This window comes from Emys orbicularis, chromosome 3 (genome assembly GCF_028017835.1).
Source record: "Emys orbicularis isolate rEmyOrb1 chromosome 3, rEmyOrb1.hap1, whole genome shotgun sequence".
NCBI lineage: Eukaryota > Metazoa > Chordata > Testudines > Emydidae > Emys > Emys orbicularis.
In genome coordinates, this window is record NC_088685.1 from 213,162,582 (window position 1) to 213,184,845 (window position 22,264).

Below are 22,264 nucleotides of genomic sequence, written 5' to 3' on the forward strand. Positions count from 1 at the left end.
GGTGTCTGGGAGCAAAGAGGCTTCCTTTGGCACTGCTGCAGTTCTTCATGAGATCCACTAGATGTCAAGATCTCCCTGGCCACTCGATTACAGACATAAAAGTCGCAATATTACAACAACAAAAACTTCAAAAACAGACTCCAACCAGAGACTGCTGAATTGGAATTAATTTGCAAATTGGACACCATTAAATTAGGCTTGAACAAAGACTGGGAGTGGATGGGCCATTACACAAAGTAAAACTATTTCCCCATGCTTATCTCCCCCCTCTCCCCCCCCACTTTCTCATATCTCCTTGTCAATTGCTGGAAATGAGCCATTTCCATTACCACTACAAGCAGTTTTTTTCCCCCTCTCCTGCTGATAAAAGCTCACCTTAACTGATCATTCTCCTTATAGTGTGTATAGTAACACCCATTGTTTCATTGTGTGTGTGTGTGTATATATATATATGTGTGTGTGTGTGTATGTATAATGTGTGTATCTGTAGCCCACGAAAGCTTATGCTCTAATAAATTTGTTAGTCTCTAAGGTGCCACAAGTACTCCTTGTTCTTTTTGTAGATGTCAACAGGTTCCTTTAAGCAGTTTCTTGAGAAGAAAGACCCTCAATCACTGCATTTTAATAGTTAAGCCATTAAACACCGGTGAACACTGTGGGTACTGTAAAGTCCTGTTAGAGTACAGACTTGCAGACACAGCCAAAATGTCCTGTCGTGCCCTCTGCACTAGCGAACCTGTGTTATTGCTCTTCCATGCCACATTAACAAGGCAGATGACTACCTGGCTCAGCTGCCAAAGTGCAAGCTGCCGAGCTGACTCTTCCTTGTTTAAAGGTGACCCAGAATGCTGCTGAGCATTGGCTAAACATACTCAGTATGGAGCTTCTCCATCCGTGTGTTAAATACTTGCACTGAAATCGTCTTTCTTTGAGACGAGCATGATAAGCGAATCAGCCCCCCTGTTCTGAGTCATTCATGCAATGACACAATTGACAGAAACTAAAGGGGGGGCTGTATTGTAAATAGTGTGTATCTGGTACAAATGCAGTGAGCTGGTAGGGTGATAATTTACATGTTTCCAGGAAACAGAATTCAGGTGTTTGAAATCTCTCCTAGGATGGCAAGAATCCTAGGTAGCTCATCCCTTTGAGAACTCCACCTCCGCTTCCCCCATCCAGAGTCCTGCTAGGAGTACTTGGCTGTTGGCTACAAGAGAAGGAAAAAACAAACATATGCTAATCTCCTCAATGGAGAGAGAAGAATAAAGTGCTCTCTGCACACAGCACTTCCCCGGCAAAGTATTCCTAAAGTTATTAGACCGTTACTAGCCACCGGGTGATCTCACCTAAACCTCTCCTTGCATTGTATGATTATTTACTATAAATTTAAAATTGCTAGAAATATACAACTTTTTTGTTTCGCAATGAACTTTGGGTTTCTCTTCCAACATGAATAGGGGTGAGGAGAAGGTTGTATGTTGGCTTGTGCTTTTATAAATTAGAATATATTTCAGAATCTGCATGTCATGAAGTCTCTTTATAGCACCGCTATTCAGAGCACCATTTATTTTAATCTTCACCTAAATGGAATGTCTCAAGGTAAAAAGATGCTTCCTTGGAAGGTCTCTTTGGAATTGCCTCTTTAAATGTAAGAGTGTCAAATTCTGACTGAATTAAACTGTGTCACATTCTCCCACCCCCATCATCAACAGGACCTTCTCCTGGCAGCAGCTTATGTTTATGATGCTCAATATAATAGAAACATTCCGTTTGAAACTTCACCGCAAGCAGTCAGGTAAGAAAACACTCTAACATCCAGTACAACAATATTCTGTGTGAAGAATTAAAATATTTAACTGGGAAAATATCTTCACTTAATTGGGATGAGGGGGACACTGGATACAAAGAAAATTTGGATTTAAATCAATTTAATTTATTCACTAAAGCTCGGCTCCCACAAATGTTTATACACATGCTTAATTTAGCAACAAAGAATGTAGGCCATACTTATGTGATGGGGGGGACTCTATCCTCGAGATGTTGAGAATAAAAGGACATAAAAAGAAGAAATTCTCAAATTGCCTGTACACCAATGCTAGCAGCCTGGGTAACAAACAAGATGAATTGGAATTGCTCATTTATGTGCATAAATTTGATCTAGTTGGGATTACTGAAACCTGGTGGGATGATTTGCATGATTGGAATGTTAACGTAGGATGAGGTCTAATGTAGAATTTCTCCTAACGGATAAAGAGCAATTGATCACAGAACTAAAAATTATTGGTAGCTTAGGTACAAGTGATTATAACTGCTCACATTAGCCTAGACCATACACACCCATTTTAGGAGATTAGTAGATAAAGGTAATAGTGTTTGTAATAGACGTCTCTAAGATGTTTAACATGGTACCACCTGACGTTATATTGCTTTAGTTTTTTTAATCTAAAACTGATAGATCTCAAAATGTGATTGTAAATAGGGAATCCTCATCAAGTGGCTGTGCTTTGATTGGGGCCTGGCAGGGACCTGTTCTTAGCCCTACCATATTTAACGTTTTTATTAATGACCTGGAAGGAAAAACTAAAATAGTCACTCTGAAAGGTTGCAGATGACCCCCAAATTTAGGAAGTGGTAAATAACGAAGACAACAGGTCATTGATTCAGAACGATCTGGATTGCTTGGTAAACTGGTTGTAAGCAAGCACCATGCATTTTAATACAGCTAAATGTAAACGTCTACATCAGGGGTAGGTAACCTATGGCACGTGCGCCAAAGGCGGCACGCGAGCTGATTTTCAGTGGCACTCACACTGCCTGGGTCCTGGCCACCAGTCCGGGGGCTCTGCATTTTAATTTAATTTTAAATGAAGCTTCTTAAACATTTTAAAAACCTTATTTACTTTACATACAATAATAGTTTAGTTATATGTGTTAGACTTATAAAAAGAGACCTTCTACAAACATTAAAATGTATGACTGGCACGCGAAACCTTAAATTAGAGTGAATAAATGAAGACTTGGCACAGCACTTCTGAAAGGTTGCCGACCCCTGGTCTACATCTAGGAATAAAGAATGGGGACGTCCATCCTGGAAGCAGTGACTCTCTGACAAAGTTTTTGGTGTCATGGTGGATAATCAGCCAAACATGAGCTCTGTGTGATGCTGTGGAGAAAAGGACTAATATGATCCTTGGATGCATAAACAGGGGAATCTCAAGTGAGAGTAGAGAGGTGGTTTACTTGATAGTAAATTATGGATCGGTAACCGTTGGCAGGCATGCAGCCTTCCCCGCACCTTGTTCCTGGAGGGATCCGGTGTCACCAGCCCAACAACAGTGCAGGGAGCCCTCTGCAGCCTGGCTGTCATGGACCCACTCTCGTGACAGCGGGACTGTAGAGGGCTCCCTGCAGGCGCAAGGCGCGGGGAAATCTGGGGGCCTGGCCTGGCGGAGCAGACAACCCCAGCCAGGGCCATGAGGAGGAGGATGCTGAGGCCGTGGGGGGAGGCCACCCTGCTGCTGTCAGGGCCGGCTCTAGGATTTTTGCCGCCCAAAGCAAAAACAATTTTGGCCGCCCCCCCCCCCCCGTTTTTTTAATTACCCCCACCCCCGCCTCAACTCCGCCCCTTCCCCAAATCCCCAGCCCTGCCTCCTCCCCCCAGGCTCTCAAGCCTGGGAGGGGGAGCAGCGGCGCGCGAAACAGCTGTTTCGCGCGCCGCGGCCGCTCGGGATCTCCCCCTCCCTCCCAGGTTTGAGAGCCTGGGAGGGAGGGGGAGAAGCGGCGCGCGAGCGGCAGTGGAGGTGAGCTAGGGCGGCCGGGGCACATTTTTAGGGGCGGCATTCTGGCGCCGGCCATGCCGCCCCTAAAAATGTGCCGCCCCAAGCACCAGCTTGTTTTGCTGGTGCCTAGAGCCGGCCCTGGCTGCTGTAATGCTTCTGCCTTGGGGTGGAGCTGGGAGCTCATTCTCCTTCTTGTTAGGGTGACCATCTGTCCTGTTTTTAAAGGGACAGTCGCGTTTTTTGGGACTTTCTTATATAGGTGCCTATTACCCCCCACCCCACCCCACCCCCGTCCCGTTTTTTCACAGTTGCTATCACCCTACTTCTTGTGGTCCTGGCCATGGGGAGGCATCTCTACTCCACCAGGCCAGGACTGCAGCATCCCTTGCACTCAGGTGTTTTGGGCTCCTTTGCTGTGCTGGGAGCCCCCTGCAGCCCCCCTTCAGTGCTGTGTGAACCCTTATCCCTGCCTTAACTTCCAGCAACTGCAAAATTAGTTAAAAGTTGGGGGGGGGGAGCATCTTAATTGTCAAAATTAGAAAAAAATTCTAATTTTTTTTATTTAATATATTTGCAATGTAGGAAGACAAACTCTTCCCAGAGAGAGTGTTCTTGCCCCTCTCTTTCTCACCTTAGTGATGTCAAGTCTTGATTCCCCCCCCCCCCCCCTCTCTCTTTTTGCTGGAGAAATCTTCAGAGCACCAGTGTGGGACAGCAGCGTCTTGCTACTATGAAAGAATAGCTGCTTGTTTCCCAGCCCCTCCAGCAAATGGGAGGGGATGTTGACACATTCAGGAGTCTTTCCTCTCAGTTGTTTATTGATAGTTCGTCAGACAGCTTTTAACCAAAACAAAAATATGCACTTTATCCTTTAAGTGACGAGCTCTTTTATTCAAGGTGAACATCATTGTTGAGAGTATGAATTGTTTTCTTAAGCTTAAAAGCATTTCTAAGTATTAAGAGAAAGTGACTAATACAAAAGGAAGAGAATACAGAAGACTAGAGGCTGTACAGGCTGAGTTACAGTGGATATACAGTTGATAAAACAGTCTTTCCCCCATCCTTTTTAATTTTTAACCTCAATCAGTTCGTCCCATTTGGCTCATCTTCCCTCAAACAGCGTAGTGCTTGTATTAAAACACCAAAACATTCTAGTCCCTTAGTTCTTAGTCTGGCCAACCATGTTTCTATCGGTGATGTTTATGTGGTGGTGGTGTGTGGTTTGTTTGTTGTGGTGGGTTTTTTTGTTTTTGTTTTTTTCATGGCCATAATCATGAAATATGTTTTGGAGGCTGCAGTCACCAATTCAGAACCAGTATCTGTCCTCCTGGGGTGCCATTTTACTGAGTGGTTCTTCCTGCCCTTCTCCCTTCCCCAGCGAAAAGAAGGCAAGTGTAGCACTTTGTATCAATGGACAATGTTCTAGAATCTTTGTGTCTTAAAACAACAGTGACGGACGCACAGTACACTGTCATATTTGCTATTTTAACATGTTCATGGTAAAAAACTGAAAGTCAAATGGTGCTTTTGTAAGGATGAATAAAAGACACCTGTGAAAGCTAGAATGTCCCACTAATAAATATAATCTAGCTCCAGGGGTAAAGTGTGCTGCCAAAAGTTATGGAACAGTGGGAGCATGCTCCGTAATGAAGGTGGAAGGAAGCTAGCTTTGTATTACATGCTCATTCTTGGTTTTCCATCTCTTTCCGTGCCCACACTTTTCACAAAAGAAACCAATATCACATCTCGGGGGAGAAATTTTATGGAAAATCTGGAGAAAAGGTGTTTTAAAGCTAGCGTTCACCAAAAAATCCTTAGGGGTTGGGGAGAAACACCTTCCTAATGCTTTTTAGCTCAGATATCTTCAAAATGGCTTTGTCTTAAAACAGAACAAATTGGGAGTTTGGAGTTTGACCGTGCTGAGAAGTGACTCTAAAATGTTTGGTCAGGGTTGGTTGAGGCATTACTTGGGTATCTGAATCGGGAGGCTGGGCGTGTCTGTGCTCGGACAGCTGGCCCCAGCTGCTGCCTATGCTACCCTGCGCTACGCTGCTATTTCTAGCCGGCTAGCTGGAGCACAGGTAGTGCGCATCTGTTTTCCCGAGCTCGGGAGCCTGCTGTCCGCTCCAGTGGTGACATAACTTAAGGGGAAGGGCTAGTTATAAAGAAGAGGCAACTTTACCAAGTTTTTGTGTTAACATTTTATTATGAAACTGAATTGAAGAATACAGGTCCTGAGTCTTACCAGTCATCTGAACAGTTAGGAAGTTTTCAATATACACAAGAACTTGGCTAAATGAACTAGCTCACTCAGGAAAGTGCTTTACAGGGACAATTCTTACAAAAACTCAGCAAATAGCTGTTTTTTGGTGACCTTCTGAGGCCTTGCAAGATGGAATGGGTTACCTAGGGAGGTGATGGAACCTCCATCCTTAGAGGTTTTTAAAGACCCGGCTTGACAAAGCCCTGGCTGGGATGATTTAGTTGGGGTTGGTCCTGCTTTGAGCAGAGGGTTGGACTAGATATTCTATGCAGGTTGTATGTGTTCCAGTAGTCTTTGGGTCAGTGGTGGGTTGCATGTGGCTCACGGGCCGCAGGTTGCCCACCACTGCTTTGGGTGTTCACGGGCCACCATTGTGTACTGTCAGAAATCATAACCTACTTCTGTTGCATTGGAAGGGCTTGTATTCTTCTCCCCACTGTAAACTTGCTGTATCAATACACATGTACTAGTGCCCTAATTTTTAATATCTGTGGTTTGCCTCCCCAGACTTTACTATCTCTATAACCATTGGACTATGCAAGCAGCCACCTACTTCTTTATCTTTGTAGACCTTTTCCTTGCTGTGTTTGAAGATCCTGCTGTGTACCCACTCCCTTTCTTGGTAAGCATTTGGGTAAAAGGGAACAGCTTTGTCATGTAGATGGATGGAGAAAGTTCATGTCTTCTATAATACTCCAGTTTGTCGTATAAAGGAGTATTTCTCTGCTTGCATTCAGTAGAGGAGGCTACTCAATTTTTATTTTTTTTTATAGTAATATCCGTGATCCCTGGTGCTGCTGAATTAATCTAATCTTCAGAACTCTATGGGAGCATAGCCAATATAATCCTGTGCAAACAAGGAATGGCTTTCCCATCAATGTGTGCAAGCCCTGTTAATGGTGATGAGTGCTGTGCCTCCATCAGCAGTACCATGGAGTGCCCCTCTGCTCCACCACCAGGTTCAAAACATTGTTGGCTCACTTTCAGTGTTCTCTGCTTTTCTGCCATGCTTCCCCCTATGCACAGAACATCTTCCTGAGCTGGTTGCAAGGCCACTAACCTCACCTCATTCCTCTCCCTCCTGGAGATGCACTTATCCTGCAAACTCTTCAAGAAACTGGCCAGTGAAGACACTTAACTATTTTATTCCTTTATTTTAAACAAATGTCTGTCTTCCCTCGCACTGTGTGCCTAGCCCTTTTTGAGTAACTAGTCTTCTATTAATTCTGGCCCAACACCCTTTCTGCGGTCTCGTCTTGTCCAAGGTTGGCTTGTGGCAGGGATTATGTCTCTAGCTGCATTGTGAGATAGATAGATTAGATTATTATTAGGGTTGGAAGGGACCTCAGGAGATCATCTAGTCCAACCCCCTGCTCAAAGCAGGATCAATCCCCAACTAAATCCCCAAATGGCCCCCTCAAGGATTGAACTCACAACCCTGGGTTTAGCAGGCCAACGCTCAAACCACTGAGCTATCCCTCCCCCTTAGCACACCATTAAGATGATTATTTAGTGTTGGCTTGGGGTTCTTGTGTATTATATTAGGGAGGGCAGTGTTGCCTAAGGGATAGAGCAATTAGACTGGGACTTCAGAGACCTGGAATCTGTCCCAGCTTGGTCATTGTTGGGCAACTTGGGGAAAGTCACTTCACCTCTCTGTAAACTGAGGATAATGATACTGGCCTCCTCTGTAAAGTGCGTTGAGATCTATGGATTAAAAGCTCTCTAGAAGAGCTAGGGGTTCTATTTCCAGAATAGACTTCCATACTGCACTGGCATCGTGAATCTGTCCCAAATTCTGCATACATAAAAATCTACTAACTCCCTAAGATGCCACCCTCATTAAATTCCTAGTGTTACGCGAGAACAGGGGACTTTATTTTTTAAAAAACATTTTACGGTGAGAGACCGTTCAAAAAATAGCTCCATCAACAGCAAATTCCCAGTGAAAACCAATCTGACATGTCCTCCTTTCTGTGTTTCTTGTGACTCCCCCTTCCCTCTGGCTCACTGTCTGAACTTGTCCGGTGGCAGGTAGAGAATAACGCAGCTAAGGAGAAGATATTGGGGCAGTCTAGCAATACAGTCACCACTTTTTCTCTTTTTGGCTTAAACTTTTTGTCCTCCCTTTGTAGGCCACCTCGCTGGTGGAGGTATTGTGCCTTTTGGTGTTCTTCGGGCGACTGGTGCACTTTGCCAAAGTCACCCCTCGCAATGTGTTTTGGAAGGATACAAAGAATATCTGCATCATGATAGCAATACTGGTGAGTTGCAGCCATGGTCACTGTGACGTGAAGGAATTAGGTGTGCAAAGCTAGATCTTCTGTAGACTTTTTCCCCACTTCCACTTCCATTGTGACAAGGATTGTGTGAAATGATGGGGCTGGTTGATAGCCAGATCTACAAACAGCCTGTTGTATGCTCTTCTCATTTGTACAGCTCCGATGTGTCCCCCTCTTCTCTTGATAGATCAGTTTCAGAGCATGCCTTACAACAGAGGCATAGTTTCTGAAATTCTGTTGAAAGAAAATGTGGCAAGAGCAATTTTTTAATTCTATGTGCATTGTCAGTCTTGATGTCATAACATGGTCTAATCTACTGAAACTTCCATGTCCTGTAGGAGATAACACTACCCCATGAAACTGGGGTCTCTTAATTCTCAAAGAGCAGGTCCCTGTGTTACAATGAGTGGTAGACCAAACCCTTTCCTGTGAATTGTTGCTGCTCTTTCTTCCACAGGTGACCTTAATTGACCTGATTATCTATGGGGCACTTAAAATCTCGAACATAAACAGCATTAGATGGTCAAGATTCCTGAGGCCCATTTTCTTAATAAACTTTGCAGAAAGTCGCCAGGTAAGCAACACTTGGTCATCACATGAATGGGTTTGGGTGGTGGTGGTTGTCTGAAGTTGCCTGCTGATATCTTGGAGTAAGAGCATTTGACAGAGTGGCTGTAAGATATGGCTCTTTTCTTACCATGTCTGCCAAGGCCCTCTTCTTCAAAGATACCCTTGTGGTTGGTCAGCGTGAGCATTGTTGGGTGTGTGCAAACACACCCCTCTTTCCCTTTGGTGTGAATCCAAAATGCTTCTAGAGCTTCATTGTCCCCAACGGTCAAGCTCTTGGTGCCTGGCTGTGGCAGAGCAGAGGGAGTGTGACCGGGAACTCTTGTGTTCTGGGCTGTGACAGAGGGAGAATAGGGTGCATATCGGCAGGGTTTCTCTCCTGCACGGAGTGAAGATCTCTCATTGACAGCCAGGCGAGAAGAAAGTGACTCCTGCAGGCAGTGGTTCCATGGCTTTGGAATGGTGGAAATAATGGGGAATTGCAGTAGCTTCAAAAATGAGCCTCCATCTCCTCCTCTTCGTGAGCAGGGAAGGATTTTCCCTACTGCTAATAGAGAGAGTTCCTTCTGCCTATGCTGTGACCTAACCTAATCACTGCCGGCTCGGAGAACAGGATTGAAAAACTTCTGGCTGGAACCTGAATTCTTGCATGGTCCCAAGTTCTTTGGGGTCAGTTCACTTTGTTTGGATTCTTAGTTTAAGTTCATGTCCTAATTATTCTTCTGTTGCCTGCTCTGCTCACTTGTCAACAATTACTTGTTTCTAGAACCCTTCTAGGCAAACGAGATCACAGCTGTGCTAATTACGCTGTCATCTCAACCCCATAGGCTGCCCAGACTTCACTTGTTCACTCCTGTGTCATGAACAGACTGGATCACTGCCTCCAACGCTATCTTGGCCCTTGCTTGACAATCAAGGCACCCCCTTTGCTGTGGGGAGACAGCAGATTCTTAAAATGAGAGCATGGGACCAGCAGCCTGGAGTTACAGGTTCTAATCTCAGTTCTGCCTCTGAGTTACTGTGTGATCTCAAATTGTCTGTGGCTGTGTGAATATGGATGATACCTACTTTGTAGGGATTTGGAGGGTTGTCTAAGATTTGTTAAAAGCATTTGAACTCTGACCGGGCTCTAAGGTGCAAAGGGATGAGTGTGTATTTGGTGTAGGGGCAATTATCATTCTGCTGTGCTAGATGAAGGGGTTGGGACATGACTGATTTAACCCTTAGGCTGCCATTGATGGGGCTGGTGGAAACCAGGTGTGGCCAGAAGATTGCACAGCTCTTTCTTTCAGGCAGTGCAGGTGGATTGCTACTGTACAGCAGCACTGACGCCATGCTGTCTGTGGAGGGTTGTCAGTGTGGCAGTGACTAACATGGAGGAAGGGGCTTCAGGGACTTGATGGGCAGCACTGCAGCCCCAGTGGTGACAGCCACATGTGAATAGCGGGACCAGGGGAGCTAGCATCTTAAAACTTGGCCTGTTCTCTTCAGGTTCTTGAACTGTGCCCATCACCATGGTATCTGAGCACACTCTAACCAGCAAAATGGCAGGTGGGATTATTTCTTCCAACGTGCACTTTGCACATAGCATTGAATTTCCAACTGTACATACAAAATGATGGGCGTCTAAATTAGCGGTTACCACTAAGAAAGATCTTGGAGTCATTATGGACAGGTCTCTGAAAACATCTGTCAACATGCTGCTGCAGCAGCAGTCAAAAAAGCTAACAACGTTGGGAGCCAGTAGGCTAGGGATGGATAATAAGAGAAAAAAATCATAATGCCACTATATAAATTCATGGTACACCCATATTTTGAATACTTCCTGCAGTTCTGGTCGCCCCATATAAAAAAAAAAAGATCTTAGAATTAGAAAAGGTGCAGAGAAGGGCAACAAAAATGATTAGAGGTATAGAACAGCTTCCACACGAGGAAAGATTAAATAGACTGGCACTGTTTGGCTTAGAAAAGAGATGACTGAGGGAGGGATGTCCTAGAGGTCTATAAAATCATGAATGGTGTGGAGAAAGTGAGTAGGGAAGTGGTATTTACCCCTTCATGTAACACACGAACCAGGGGTCACCCAATAAAATATATTTAACAGGTTTAAAAGAAACATAAGGAAGTACTTCTTCAATCAACACAGTCAACTTGTGGAACTCACTGCCAGGGGATATTGTGAAGGTCAAAAGTATAACTGGGTTAAAAAAAGAACTAGGGCCATAATGACTATTAGCTTAGATGATCAGGGACAGAACCCTATGCTCTGGGTGTCCCTAAACCTCTGACTTCCAGAAGCTGGGACCGGGTGACAGGATGTATCACTTGATAATTGCCCTGTTCTGTTCATTCCCTCTGAAGCTTTTGTCACTGGCCACTGTCAGAAGTCAGGCTAGGCTACATGCACCATTGGTTTGACCCAGCAAGGCCATTCTTATGACTTAACATCTGTCTTGTGTGGTCCCATCTCCATTCCTCTCTCCCCAAAGGGAAATCTCCATGTTTTTGTGTAATCTTTCATCCCTCCTACTCTGATTTAGAACACAGCTCAGTTCAGCTGTGGCTCATGAAGTGGCCTACCCATGGTTCGAACGTGAGTGCTTAATGTTGAACAACTTTTCCTCTGCCTGCCGGGGAACTGTTGGGTGAGAGGCCGACTTGCTTTATAAGCTTGGCGTATTTAGTGTCTTAGAGGAGGCTTAGGCTTTGTCTACCCTAGCACTTTTGTCAGTCAGGGAAGTGGTGGTGGGGAAATGTAATTTTCAATGACAAAAGCACTGGTGTGGACAGTGCTGTGTTGGTGGGAGACGCTCTCCCGCCAACATAGCTACTGCTGCTTGTTGGGGGTGGTTTAATTATGCCAGTGGGAGAGCTCTCTCCCGCCGGCATAGAGTGGCTACACGGGAGACCTTAGAGCAGCACAGCTGCCCTGCTGTAAGACTCGTTGTGTAGACATAGCCTTACACACTTGTCTGTGCCATGATGCAGGCTTCTGGGTAAAAGAGCTTTTCTAAGCAGTTGTACAGAGCAGTGACTTACGTGAGGATGATGGTCATGGTTTTAAAGTTGATGCAGTCCAAGACCTTCTGGTGACTGACTGGCAGAGTCTGGCAATGTTTTTGTTCAACTTTAGTGACTGAATTGTGCATGGGGACATCTTCGGGCGGGTGTGAGATGAGAACCTTTGCTTGCTTCCCCTTTTTCAACAGGGTGTCTCTGCTGTACATAGGTAGGGACTCCTCTTCTGTCTCTTGGGGACGGGGGGAGAAGGCCCTGGTATCTTCCTAGGCTCTGCCTACATGAGATGCCATTCAGACTGTGTATGCTCAGTTGGCCAACAAGCCCATGGAACCCAGAAAAGACTCCTCCACGGCAGTGCTTGTCTATACCAAGTGTGAAGTCGTGTCTAATACTGTTAGTTGAAATGTGTTGGCTCACAAGTTTCCTGTGATGCAGCATTTTCCTGGTGGAACATACCCTTACAGCAGACTGTGCTGATCTTCCTAGGATGATTGCCCCCTCCTTCCTTACACACTTCATACACCGTACAATAGCTAACAATATTGTTAATTAAATCATTGTCACGGGACACCCGGGGCATTACCCCATTGAAACAAATGAGACTTTGGGGGGGGCCTCTCAAAGCTATTTTCTCAGGCTGCCTGCAGACTCAGGCAGATATTGTTGCACCAGCTTACGCTTGGATCATCTTTGGACGCTGGAAGGTTTTCTTTGCAAACATAAGGGCTAGAGACTTAGCTTTGACATTCTGGGGACCAAGATGGCATCCTCCAAAAACTAAGTACCAGGCAGCCAATCTAGCTTGACCTGGTCCAGTTTGGGCCCTAGAGAAACAGGTGGTGTAACGATGCAGAGTGGAGTTTGCTGTTGGGCATAGTTAATTGGTGGCTAGATCAGTTTGTCTCAATGGAAAGAACGACTGTCTCCTGCTCTGCCTGATCATGGCGGGGCTACAAACTCTGGTGTGAAAGCCATGGGGAAAGCTGACGCAGTTTGGTTTCTAAACGCTCCCTGTTGTGTCTTGGCAGATCCGGAGAGTGTTCCGCAGTATACGAAACACACTGCCAGAGATCACGTATGTCTTCCTGCTCTTCATGTTCAGCGTCCTCATGTTCTCGCTCATGGCTCTGAAGCTGTTCGGTGACAGGTGAGAGCATTTTCCGTTCTGGAGTCCCCCGTGTGGTGGGTTTCAAGCTTTGGATCCGAGGGAATCTGCCAGCTCCAAATCCTGCAGATGACGAAGTATGGCTGCGGTTCCAGAACTGCTGAGCAACCATGACTGGCTTTATCATCTGTGGGTATTGGGTACTCCCAAAAAATAAGGCCACAGGGAGTCTGACTGCAGTGTCAACCACCCTGCAATAGCTGTGTGTCAGTGACTTGGTATCTGTGTGTGTGTGTGTGTGTGTGTGTGTAATTTCATGGTGTCTCTTCCTTTTCAGGAATCTCCGGACAGTGGAAGGATCTCCATATTTTACAAACTACCTAGAAATCGTATTTGATCTGTACGTGCTGGTGACGACAGCCAACAGCCCTGACGTAATGTACGTACCCTGCTCTGCAGATGCCAGGCTATCTAGGTGCACCAACATATCTCTGGGCAGCCGGGAAGCGCAGCATAGCGCATAGAACTGGAGCAGCAGTCTAGGGCCTAATCCAGAGCTCGCTGCAGTAGAAGGAAAGACATGCCGCGTCTGTCACCATATTTGACGTAAAAGGATCTCTCTGTTTTCTGGGTCCTTAAATCACAGATGATATAATCATCTAGGAAATCAGGAAGTCTCAAACAGCACAGTACTTCTAAAAGCCTCCAGGCGCTGTGTGATCTGACTGGCTTGGATGGACTCTGCAGGTGGGGAGGTGGGAGCATTTAGCCTTGTCCTGATGGTGAGTGGCTTGACTTGCCCCTCACCCTGTAACCCTTACCACAGTGGGGACTATCACCACCTCCAGGCAGCACCCAAACCCTGATGAGGGTTTTATGGCTTTTTTAGCCTTTAATTCAGAGTTGCATTTACCAGTGAGAGTATCTCTCTCTCTTCCCTCCCCCGCGCCAGGAGCTGCATTCATTGTACAATAGCCTTGGGACCAAGAGAGCTGGAGAGGACTGAAGCATGGGGTGTCCTCTGCTTTCCACCCAAGGGCCAAATTCTACACTCCCCTTATCCACCTCATTAACAGTTGCAAATGAGCACCCATGGGAAGAATTTTGACTCCAAGAACATGCTGCTTGTGATTCTTGCAGAGTGATTGACTTGTTGAATTTCAGACTGACCTGCTCTAACGCTGCTTTCAGTCTCATGCCTATAAGGTGCAATGTATCCTGAGGCAGCATTTTGGAAGCTGTCCCAGAGGTTTTATTGCTATATATGAATCCCTGCTTTCACTATAAAATGACTAACGTCACTCTCTCCCCGTCTAGGATGCCGGCGTTTGACTTCAGTTGGTGGTATTCCCTGTTCTTCATAACCTATGTTGTAATCAACACCTACCTCTTCATGTCTGTCTTCCTGGCTGTTGTGTACAACAATTACAGGAACCATTTAAAGGTAAAGTGTGCGAGGAAGAGCATCTCCTGGACTGGGCATAGCAATAACACGACTCTACCCATCTCTGCATGGAGTGTTCTGCTTTAACAACATCTGTTTCCTCCTCTGGTCCTCCGAGTCTCAAGTGTTTGTGAATCCAGTGCAGACTGCTTTGTGGAGTGAGTCCGACGCCCAGCGCTAGGCCATCAAATCAGTGGGACAGCGATATATATATTTTTTGTGTTAGATGTCAAGTGGGGTTTTGGTTATCCAGTAACCCCTCTTACGGCACAGCTGTAAGGTGCTGGCATTATGGCAAATTTCCTGTTACAGCCTGGTAGTGGGGTTGTACTGCAACATTAAGTGGTGGGGGCAGAGAGAGGGGAGAGACCTACAGAGCATCTGCAAGGAAAGGCTCCTCAAGGCAACGTCCTGCAGCCAGCCACTCATCCTTTCCAGGGGACAGTACGATTAATCAGTTGCTGATTCTGAACCATCTTTTAGAGCCATTTAATGAGGTTTCCATATGTCACTTAATGGTTCTACTAGCACCCAGAGACCCCATGGCATTAGGCTCAGTATAAACATGGGCCCTGCCCTGAAGAGCTTGCAGTCAAAGAAGACCAGGTGGGGAGAAGAGGGAAGCTCCCTAGGCAGGGACTGTCCCTCTGTTCCATGCCTGTCTGCCCAGCACCTAGTACCATGGGGTCCTGGCCCATGCCTGGGGCGCCCGGCTGCTACTTCAATAAAAATAAGAAATACACAATACAGAATGCCTTAATACTGATAGTGCCACAACCACCACTTGTTTTGAATTCTCACAGTAAATGCCTGGTGTGTGTGCTCATCAGTAGATTGGGTGCAGTCCTCTTTGCACACTGTTCCTGCTAAACATTAGGAAAACCTCCCTTCCAGAATGTCTCTACTTGGAAGACAGCTGCCATCCAGCAGCAACTCTACATAGTGTGTGTTTGCTCTGTAACGTACCCTTAAAGCACTGGCAGGAGGACAAAGCAGAGGATGCAATATTCAATCAGAGCGGGGTAGAACTTCCCTCTTCCAGTAGCACCCACCAAATTTGGGGGTAAATGAGGACACTATAAGCAGGTCTAGTGCGTGCAATTAAAGGGCTAATGCTAAAAGTTCCACTGAACTTTCATAAACAGACTAACCTTCCTCTTGTACACAAGTCTCCTGCCAAATGCACTAACAGGAGACCACAAAAACCATCCCTGCATGCTGTCTGCTGGGCAGATTGCCTAGTAGAGGTAGGTCACGAAGTTGGCTGCCTCTTCTGCCCAAATTCCTGGAGCTAGCTGTTGGCAGGATCATCTCCCATCTGTATACCACAGAAATCAGCCGGGTAGCTGCCACTTTCCAAGTCCTCACTTGTTAGTGTTGATGTGATCTCTAAATCGATTCCCTCCTCTTCTCTTCTACTCCAACTTGAGGGCCTTCCAGTCCATAATAAAGCCCTTGTGACTCGCTCCTCCATGCTGTTCGTTACATACCAACACTCTTTTCCCCGCTCCTCTCCCCCCATTGCACACCATCCTCCAAGGCCTAGTATAAGCCATCTAGATTTTTAATTTGCTAAGAGGTGTCCCATGGGAGCAAACTGTTGCTATGGATCCTACCTCGATATGTTTGGGAAGTTTTTGATAGACTGAGCAGGAAATAGGGGCTAGTGACAACTCTACAGGGCAGGACTTTCCTGGTAGCCTGCTGCAACTGCTCCACAGCTGGCCAGATGAGTCACTCTGGATTATTAGTTATTCTCTGGCTGAATGGAGCATTGTCAGCTGGGAACTTTTGCTCTCGGTTCATTTCCTTCTTGGCAGTCTAGTATAGAAATGCAAGAACAAATCTGGTGTTCACGAATATCCCAAAACTACATTAAGTTTAAAAATAAGTGGGAGATGGGAGGGAAATAAATCCACCCTCCTGGTATCTGAAATCCATTGTCTCCTCCAGAATGAGATCCGCAAACTTGCTTACATGAAGCATCACAAGATGATAGAAGCCTTCAACATCCTAAAGGTCAAGGAGGGCACAGAATTTGTTGTTCAAGAATCCCAGTGGAAGCAACTCGTCAAACTAGTGGCCCCAGATATCACCACTTCCCATCGAGAGCTCCTGTTGAGAGTATCCGATGAGGAACAAAAAGGTTATGTAGGTGAGTAGCAGTAAACCAACACTTGTTTGGGAGGCGTTACTGAAGTAGGGGAGGACCTTTGGGCTTAAGCAGTGAGATCTGTATTTTCAATGTACCATATGTAACCAACCTGAAGTGAATGCTGAAAATCTACCCATCTGGTCACTTGGCTTTGTGTGACTGGTGACTCTCAACCAGGCATATCCTGCTACCTCACTTATCTAAGCTTGTAGCACTCAGTTTATTTTCACACATTCTTTCTATTTAATTGTAACACTTAGGCCACTTTGTTTCTGTGCACAGAGTGTCTTGGAGCCTTCATGACCTCAAATTTAAAACTCCTACGTGATAAATGTGTAGGAGAATCTCCAAAGATGTTTGGCATTAAAAAAAAAAAAAAATTCGCTTTCCATACAGATGAGGAAATCTGTTTTTGTTTGTTTTTTTGCCATGGCTTTTAAGCTCAGGGATATAAGTTCTCCTGCTGCCAGGCATGAGCCAGCCTCTCCGTGAAGGGGGTTAAGAAAATAACCTGATGATTGGGGGGAGTTTTCCTGCTGTGGGGTTTCTCGTGCCTTCCTCTTGAGCATCTTGTTGTACCCACTACTAGAGACAGGATTCTGGGAAAGGTGGAGCTCTCATCGGATGCAGTCTGAAAATTCCTTTGCACTTTAAATGTGCTTTCAGATTTCCAGCCTCTATCTAGGAACAAACTTACAGTGGGGACTACTAAAAAGCCAGCATTTATTTTTCAGCAAATTCCTCAGTTATTTGCAACCACTTATGTTAATGAATGGTGATTACTTAACTGTGGATGTGTGATTTGACCACTGCGTGTTTGTTTGTCTAAAGATTGGCCTTCTTGAGATGAGGTTTAAAATTTGGCAAGTAAGGAGTGAAATGAGTCCTATAGATGTGATTTCCCCCCCCCCCCCCCTCTTCTCTTTTCCCGCCCCCCCCCCCCTCCTCGGCAAGTCTCTTTACAACTTCATGCCACAGCTCCTTGCACAGGTTAAGAGGGCTCCTAGCTAGTATGAAGCTAGCATGGCTGAAGGAAGCTCCCTTTTTGCCCAGGTGGTCAAGTCCTGTGTATTGGAGTGTGCATGTGGACAGAGTGAAGTACTGCTTTTTCACATAAGGCCTGTATTTCTGCAAATATGAAATGCTGCCATTTATTATGCCTGTAGGCTAATGGGCATCTTTCCTGTCCACTACAGACAAAAAATCTTTTGTGCGTCTGGCAGACCTTCTGAACATCCAGGTGATTGCAATGAGGATACAAACCCACCCCCTGGAGCACTGGATGCCCCATGTGTATAACTCAGCAGTGAGCCTATTCATACGCAGCATGGTTCAACACAAGTAAGTCTGTCTCTGCCCTCACAATGAGCATCTCATAATGATGCTGCAAACCAGCATTTACCTCTGGACAAGTGTCCCCCGGGATGGCAGGCTGGAAAATGCCAGCACTGCAAGGGGAACACTACAGGTGGGATTTTTTCAGAAGCGCTCAGTCTTAGCATAACTCTGCTCCCACTTGAGTTAGTGGAGTTTGATCCTTAACTTGAGTAGGAGTTAGACCAATGCTGAATGCTACTGAAAATCCCCACTTTCACGCTCCAGTCCCTCTAACTCAGTCGTGCTATAAGCACTGAATGATATCACAAGTATTATACAGCAGATCTGCTGTATATTCTGGCTTGAAAATAGTCTTGCTCAAAAGGAGTCTGAATTCAGGTCTGAAAACCTATAATAACCCAGCATCAGAGGGGTAGCCGTGTTAGTCTGAATCTGTAAAAAGCAACAGAGGGTCCTGTGGCACCTTTAAGACTAACAGAAGTATTGGGAGCATAAGCTTTCGTGGGTAAGAACCTCACTTCTTCAGATGCAAGTGAACCCAGCAGTCTCTGTAGTAAAGTGGTATTGCGCTCCGTTTCACCAACCCCTATTAAATTAGAATCAAGAGCTAATTTAGGGCTCAGTCTGATGTTTAATGTTCTCCAATTCCTTTCTACTCTTCTGGGCAGTCTCACATCTATTTATGAGCGCTGCTTGATTTGATGCAGACTGAACTTCCAACTTCACTGAAAGCTAGATCTTGTCAACAACTGAGTATACACACTTGCAGTAACTGGCTTCTCAAATGTAAGGTTAAATTACATCAACTCTCCTAAATTCTCCATCGGGGGGGAAAAGGCTGTTTAAACTGAAACACTGGCTGATATATGGCAAAGCTGGTTTTGTAACTGGGAAATGGGGATGTGGATGGGAGGGTTCTGAGGCTTTCTTAGAGCATCCAGAACTGTATGTTGCCTTGTTACCTCTCTGCCTCAGCATCAAAGAAATCTGCTGGTGCTAAATTCTGTGACAGCTCCCTGCCACTCCCAGTTTAACTGGCCCCACAGATTCCTCAGGACTCTGCCAGGCTTAACTTTGCCTTGCAGGTTAGGCCTTGGTGTGTATCAGTTCCCAAACTGGAGAAGTGTCTCCCTGCAACATCCAGCCCCATCACTGGACACTCACAAACTAGCAAGTCCACTGTCTCTAAAGAGACCGTGTACACACCAGCTTGCTTGATTTAACCAGGAATTCACACTTTGCTTAATATAACAGCACTGATTTGTGCTTGTGATAAAACAAGAAGTTTATTAACAGACAACTGAAAGGAAGACTAACCATTTCTGTCCATTAGTTTTGCTTACAAATAAGACAGACGTATAACACTCTTCAAGTCACTAAAACTTAACCGGCTACAATCCTTAGCTTTCTTATCTTAGTCATCTAAAGCGCCCGTTCAGCAGCACCCACCCACATGGTAGGGGATCCACCTTTCATGGATACAAAGAATGCCGGCCCCCTATGTGATGGATAACAGAAACATCTTTTTGCTTCTCCTTATATTCACCAGAGTCAGGATGAATCACTGGGGTGCAGACGTGAGTGTGTTCCCATGTTGATTTCAGAACCTCCTATTAATTTGTTCTTCCTATTTTTATCTCTGATGCAAATGAACTGCCCATTGAACATGGTGATGTCAGAGACCGTTCCCATTAGAGATGGAGGTAACTGTCCTCCCTCTTGTCTGGAAGAAAACCTGGTTTTCTGTTTATTTGATCACAGACTTGAAAGCATAATATCAGCAAGCGTCCGTAATTCCTTTTTTAGTGTTAATATATGTATTTTGCAATGATACTAATGACTAGTGTGCCACTGGCTTTCATTTGATATCTTAAACAACATTGAGAACTACACAACAGTGGGCCTCTCTGCCAGTTGGCATTGAAGGGCTCTTAAGGTCACAGGGGAGTCTTCTGAGGGGTTTTTTTTTTTAACCTTCATAGGCAGGAGCAAACAAACTCCTTTTTTTTTTTTTTTTTTCTCCCCCTTCTTGCAGGGGCTTTGTTTGGACTTATGATGTAATCATTCTAATAAACGCCGTATTCATTGCTTTGGATGAGGAAAACCCATTGATTTCCTATGCAGAGTGGGTTTTCCTTTCTTTATATATCCTCGAGATCCTCTTGAAAGTGTACATTTATGAACCCAGGGCATTCTTTGCAAAGACCCAGTTCTGGAACTGGTAAGTAGGGTGCTGAGTTGTGGTGGTTTGGGGGTAGAGGGGATATGGGAAGAATGTCTTGCAACTTTCTTCTCTTTGCAGCCAAAATGACTTTCCATTCAGCCTCTTACTAGAATTGGATTCTTCTTGTAAAAACAACCAGCACTAGACTGGTAAAGTTCATACTTGCATAACCAGCATATAACGAAAGCTATTGCAAACATGAGATGGCAAGAGAAATGCTCTAAACTCAAACTGGAGTGCAGGATTAGAAAACTGGACTGGTTTCTTGGTACCAGAGTGGAGGCGGGAGGTGGCTTGTCTTTAAAAAGGAATGTATGTTTTCATTTGGTTTTCAACAATTGGGTTTGTGCTGCTTTTTTAATACTACTGCAGGAAGGTCTGGAAGTGGGGTGATAGCTCTTGTGTGTATTTGCCCTACAAATATTGGGAATGTTAAGCCCTGGCTGTCACTGACTTGCTGGCAGACCCATTGGGGCTTGTAGGTATAAGAGCTTTATCATACTTTTTAAATAAATCAAGTGGGGTGGGACTTAAATACCTGTTAACAGAAACAACCGTTAGTTCCAACAGTCAATACAAGAATCCCCTCACCCTTCTCATTAGCTGGGTTCTTCTCCCCCCGTGATACTGGAACCCTACTAGTTTTCCAGTTGTCCAGAGACTTGTAGCACAGACTGGGCCTGAATTTCTAATGTAAACAAACGAGGAAAGAACATTCTAGGTCTCTTTTATCCACTGTAAAGAAGCAAAAACCAAAAAAGTGTAAGCCATTCTCCCCCCTTGCAGGTCATCTTTGCAAACCATATGTCCAATGTAGAAACTTTGCTTAGTCCTGGATGGCTGTTTCAGTGCATGAAGAAACACAAGGGCTGCTGTGCTAGGCAGACTGTACAAACTCAAACTAAAATACAGTCCCTGCCCCAAAGAGGTCACAGTCCAGCCATTTAGGGCCCAAACCTGCAAACGCTCCAGTACATGAATAGTTCCTCTGGCTCGGTAGGAATCCTTGTGTGCTTAACTTTAAGCACGTTTGAGTGTTTGCAGATTAAGGCCTTGTATTGTGTCTATTAGTATCTAAATGGCTGCACTGCACTTGGATGTGCAATAGAATTATCTGTGTAACAGAATTCTTTCCATCACCACTAGGTTTGATACCTCCATCATTATCGCTGCTCTGATCGCTACGATTCTCAACGCTTCACTTAAATCAGGTAAGAACAGCATTACGCTTTAAACCTTCTTCTGTGGCCTTAGCAGGCTGTTAATTTCTCAGGCACTTGTAGTTTATGTGGTGGACTTTTTGTTTTTGTGTAAGATTTATCTCCTAATATCACTCTCGAATCATGGTTTCCATTGAAACTTATGAAGAATTCTGCATGTTTTGGGGAAGGGGGAAGTATAAAAAGATTTAAATAACAATCCGTGGAAGAATGAACCCATAATCTGTACCCTTTGAGTAGGTAACATTGTTTAGATTACAACATAGTTTGTGTTTATTCCAGCTATGTATGTAATAGCGATGAAAGGTATCCATTTAAATTAAATACTACCTCTTATGTTGGAGGGGGGCAGAAGCAAACCCCTTTATTTTATTTTGGGTTTTGAAATACAAACCACCCATCCTTGTCAGAATCTGAAGTGTCGTGTACCGGAATTGTGTACACATCTTTGAGGATGATAGACATAGAACCTCTTGTGATGCACAACCATCTCAAGGCTCTGTCTCATTCTGCTATTGTACTGTGACTGATGGGGGACACTTTTTGTGCTTTGCCTAGTGATTTAATTAGCCTTTGTCTTAAGCAAACAGGGAAGTATTGGAGATCATATATACTAAAAGCTGCTGGTGCTTCTTTCTTCCTCAGCAAGTCAATACAACAGCCAGCAAGTGCTGGATATTGTCTTCATACTGAGAGTCCTCCGGCTCATCAGGATTGTGGATAGCATTCAAAGGTAAAGAATGTAATGGGGCTGTAGCCCTCTACCACTGCATTGAGCTGATCTAGAGGCTGGCAGGGGACCGGGTCTCCCAGTCAGCTGAGAAGATCGAGCCCTTGGTCACACACACACACACACACGCACGCAA

General features: G+C 45.0%; 1 protein-coding gene across 1 annotated transcript in view; it reads left to right on the top strand.

Moving 5' to 3' along the window:
* The window catches only part of LOC135876752 (two pore calcium channel protein 1-like), a 29,634-nt gene that overhangs the window by 1,722 nt on the left and 5,648 nt on the right, over positions 1–22,264 (top strand). Inside the window, exons 2-13 of the mRNA XM_065402088.1 lie at positions 1,713–1,795; positions 6,550–6,664; positions 8,178–8,306; positions 8,782–8,898; positions 12,941–13,059; positions 13,355–13,456; positions 14,335–14,461; positions 16,415–16,616; positions 17,813–17,957; positions 19,990–20,175; positions 21,325–21,389; positions 22,044–22,131. Of these exons, the coding sequence (XP_065258160.1) occupies positions 1,713–1,795; positions 6,550–6,664; positions 8,178–8,306; positions 8,782–8,898; positions 12,941–13,059; positions 13,355–13,456; positions 14,335–14,461; positions 16,415–16,616; positions 17,813–17,957; positions 19,990–20,175; positions 21,325–21,389; positions 22,044–22,131 (1,478 nt within the window). The remainder of the gene's footprint in view (positions 1–1,712; positions 1,796–6,549; positions 6,665–8,177; positions 8,307–8,781; positions 8,899–12,940; positions 13,060–13,354; positions 13,457–14,334; positions 14,462–16,414; positions 16,617–17,812; positions 17,958–19,989; positions 20,176–21,324; positions 21,390–22,043; positions 22,132–22,264) is intronic.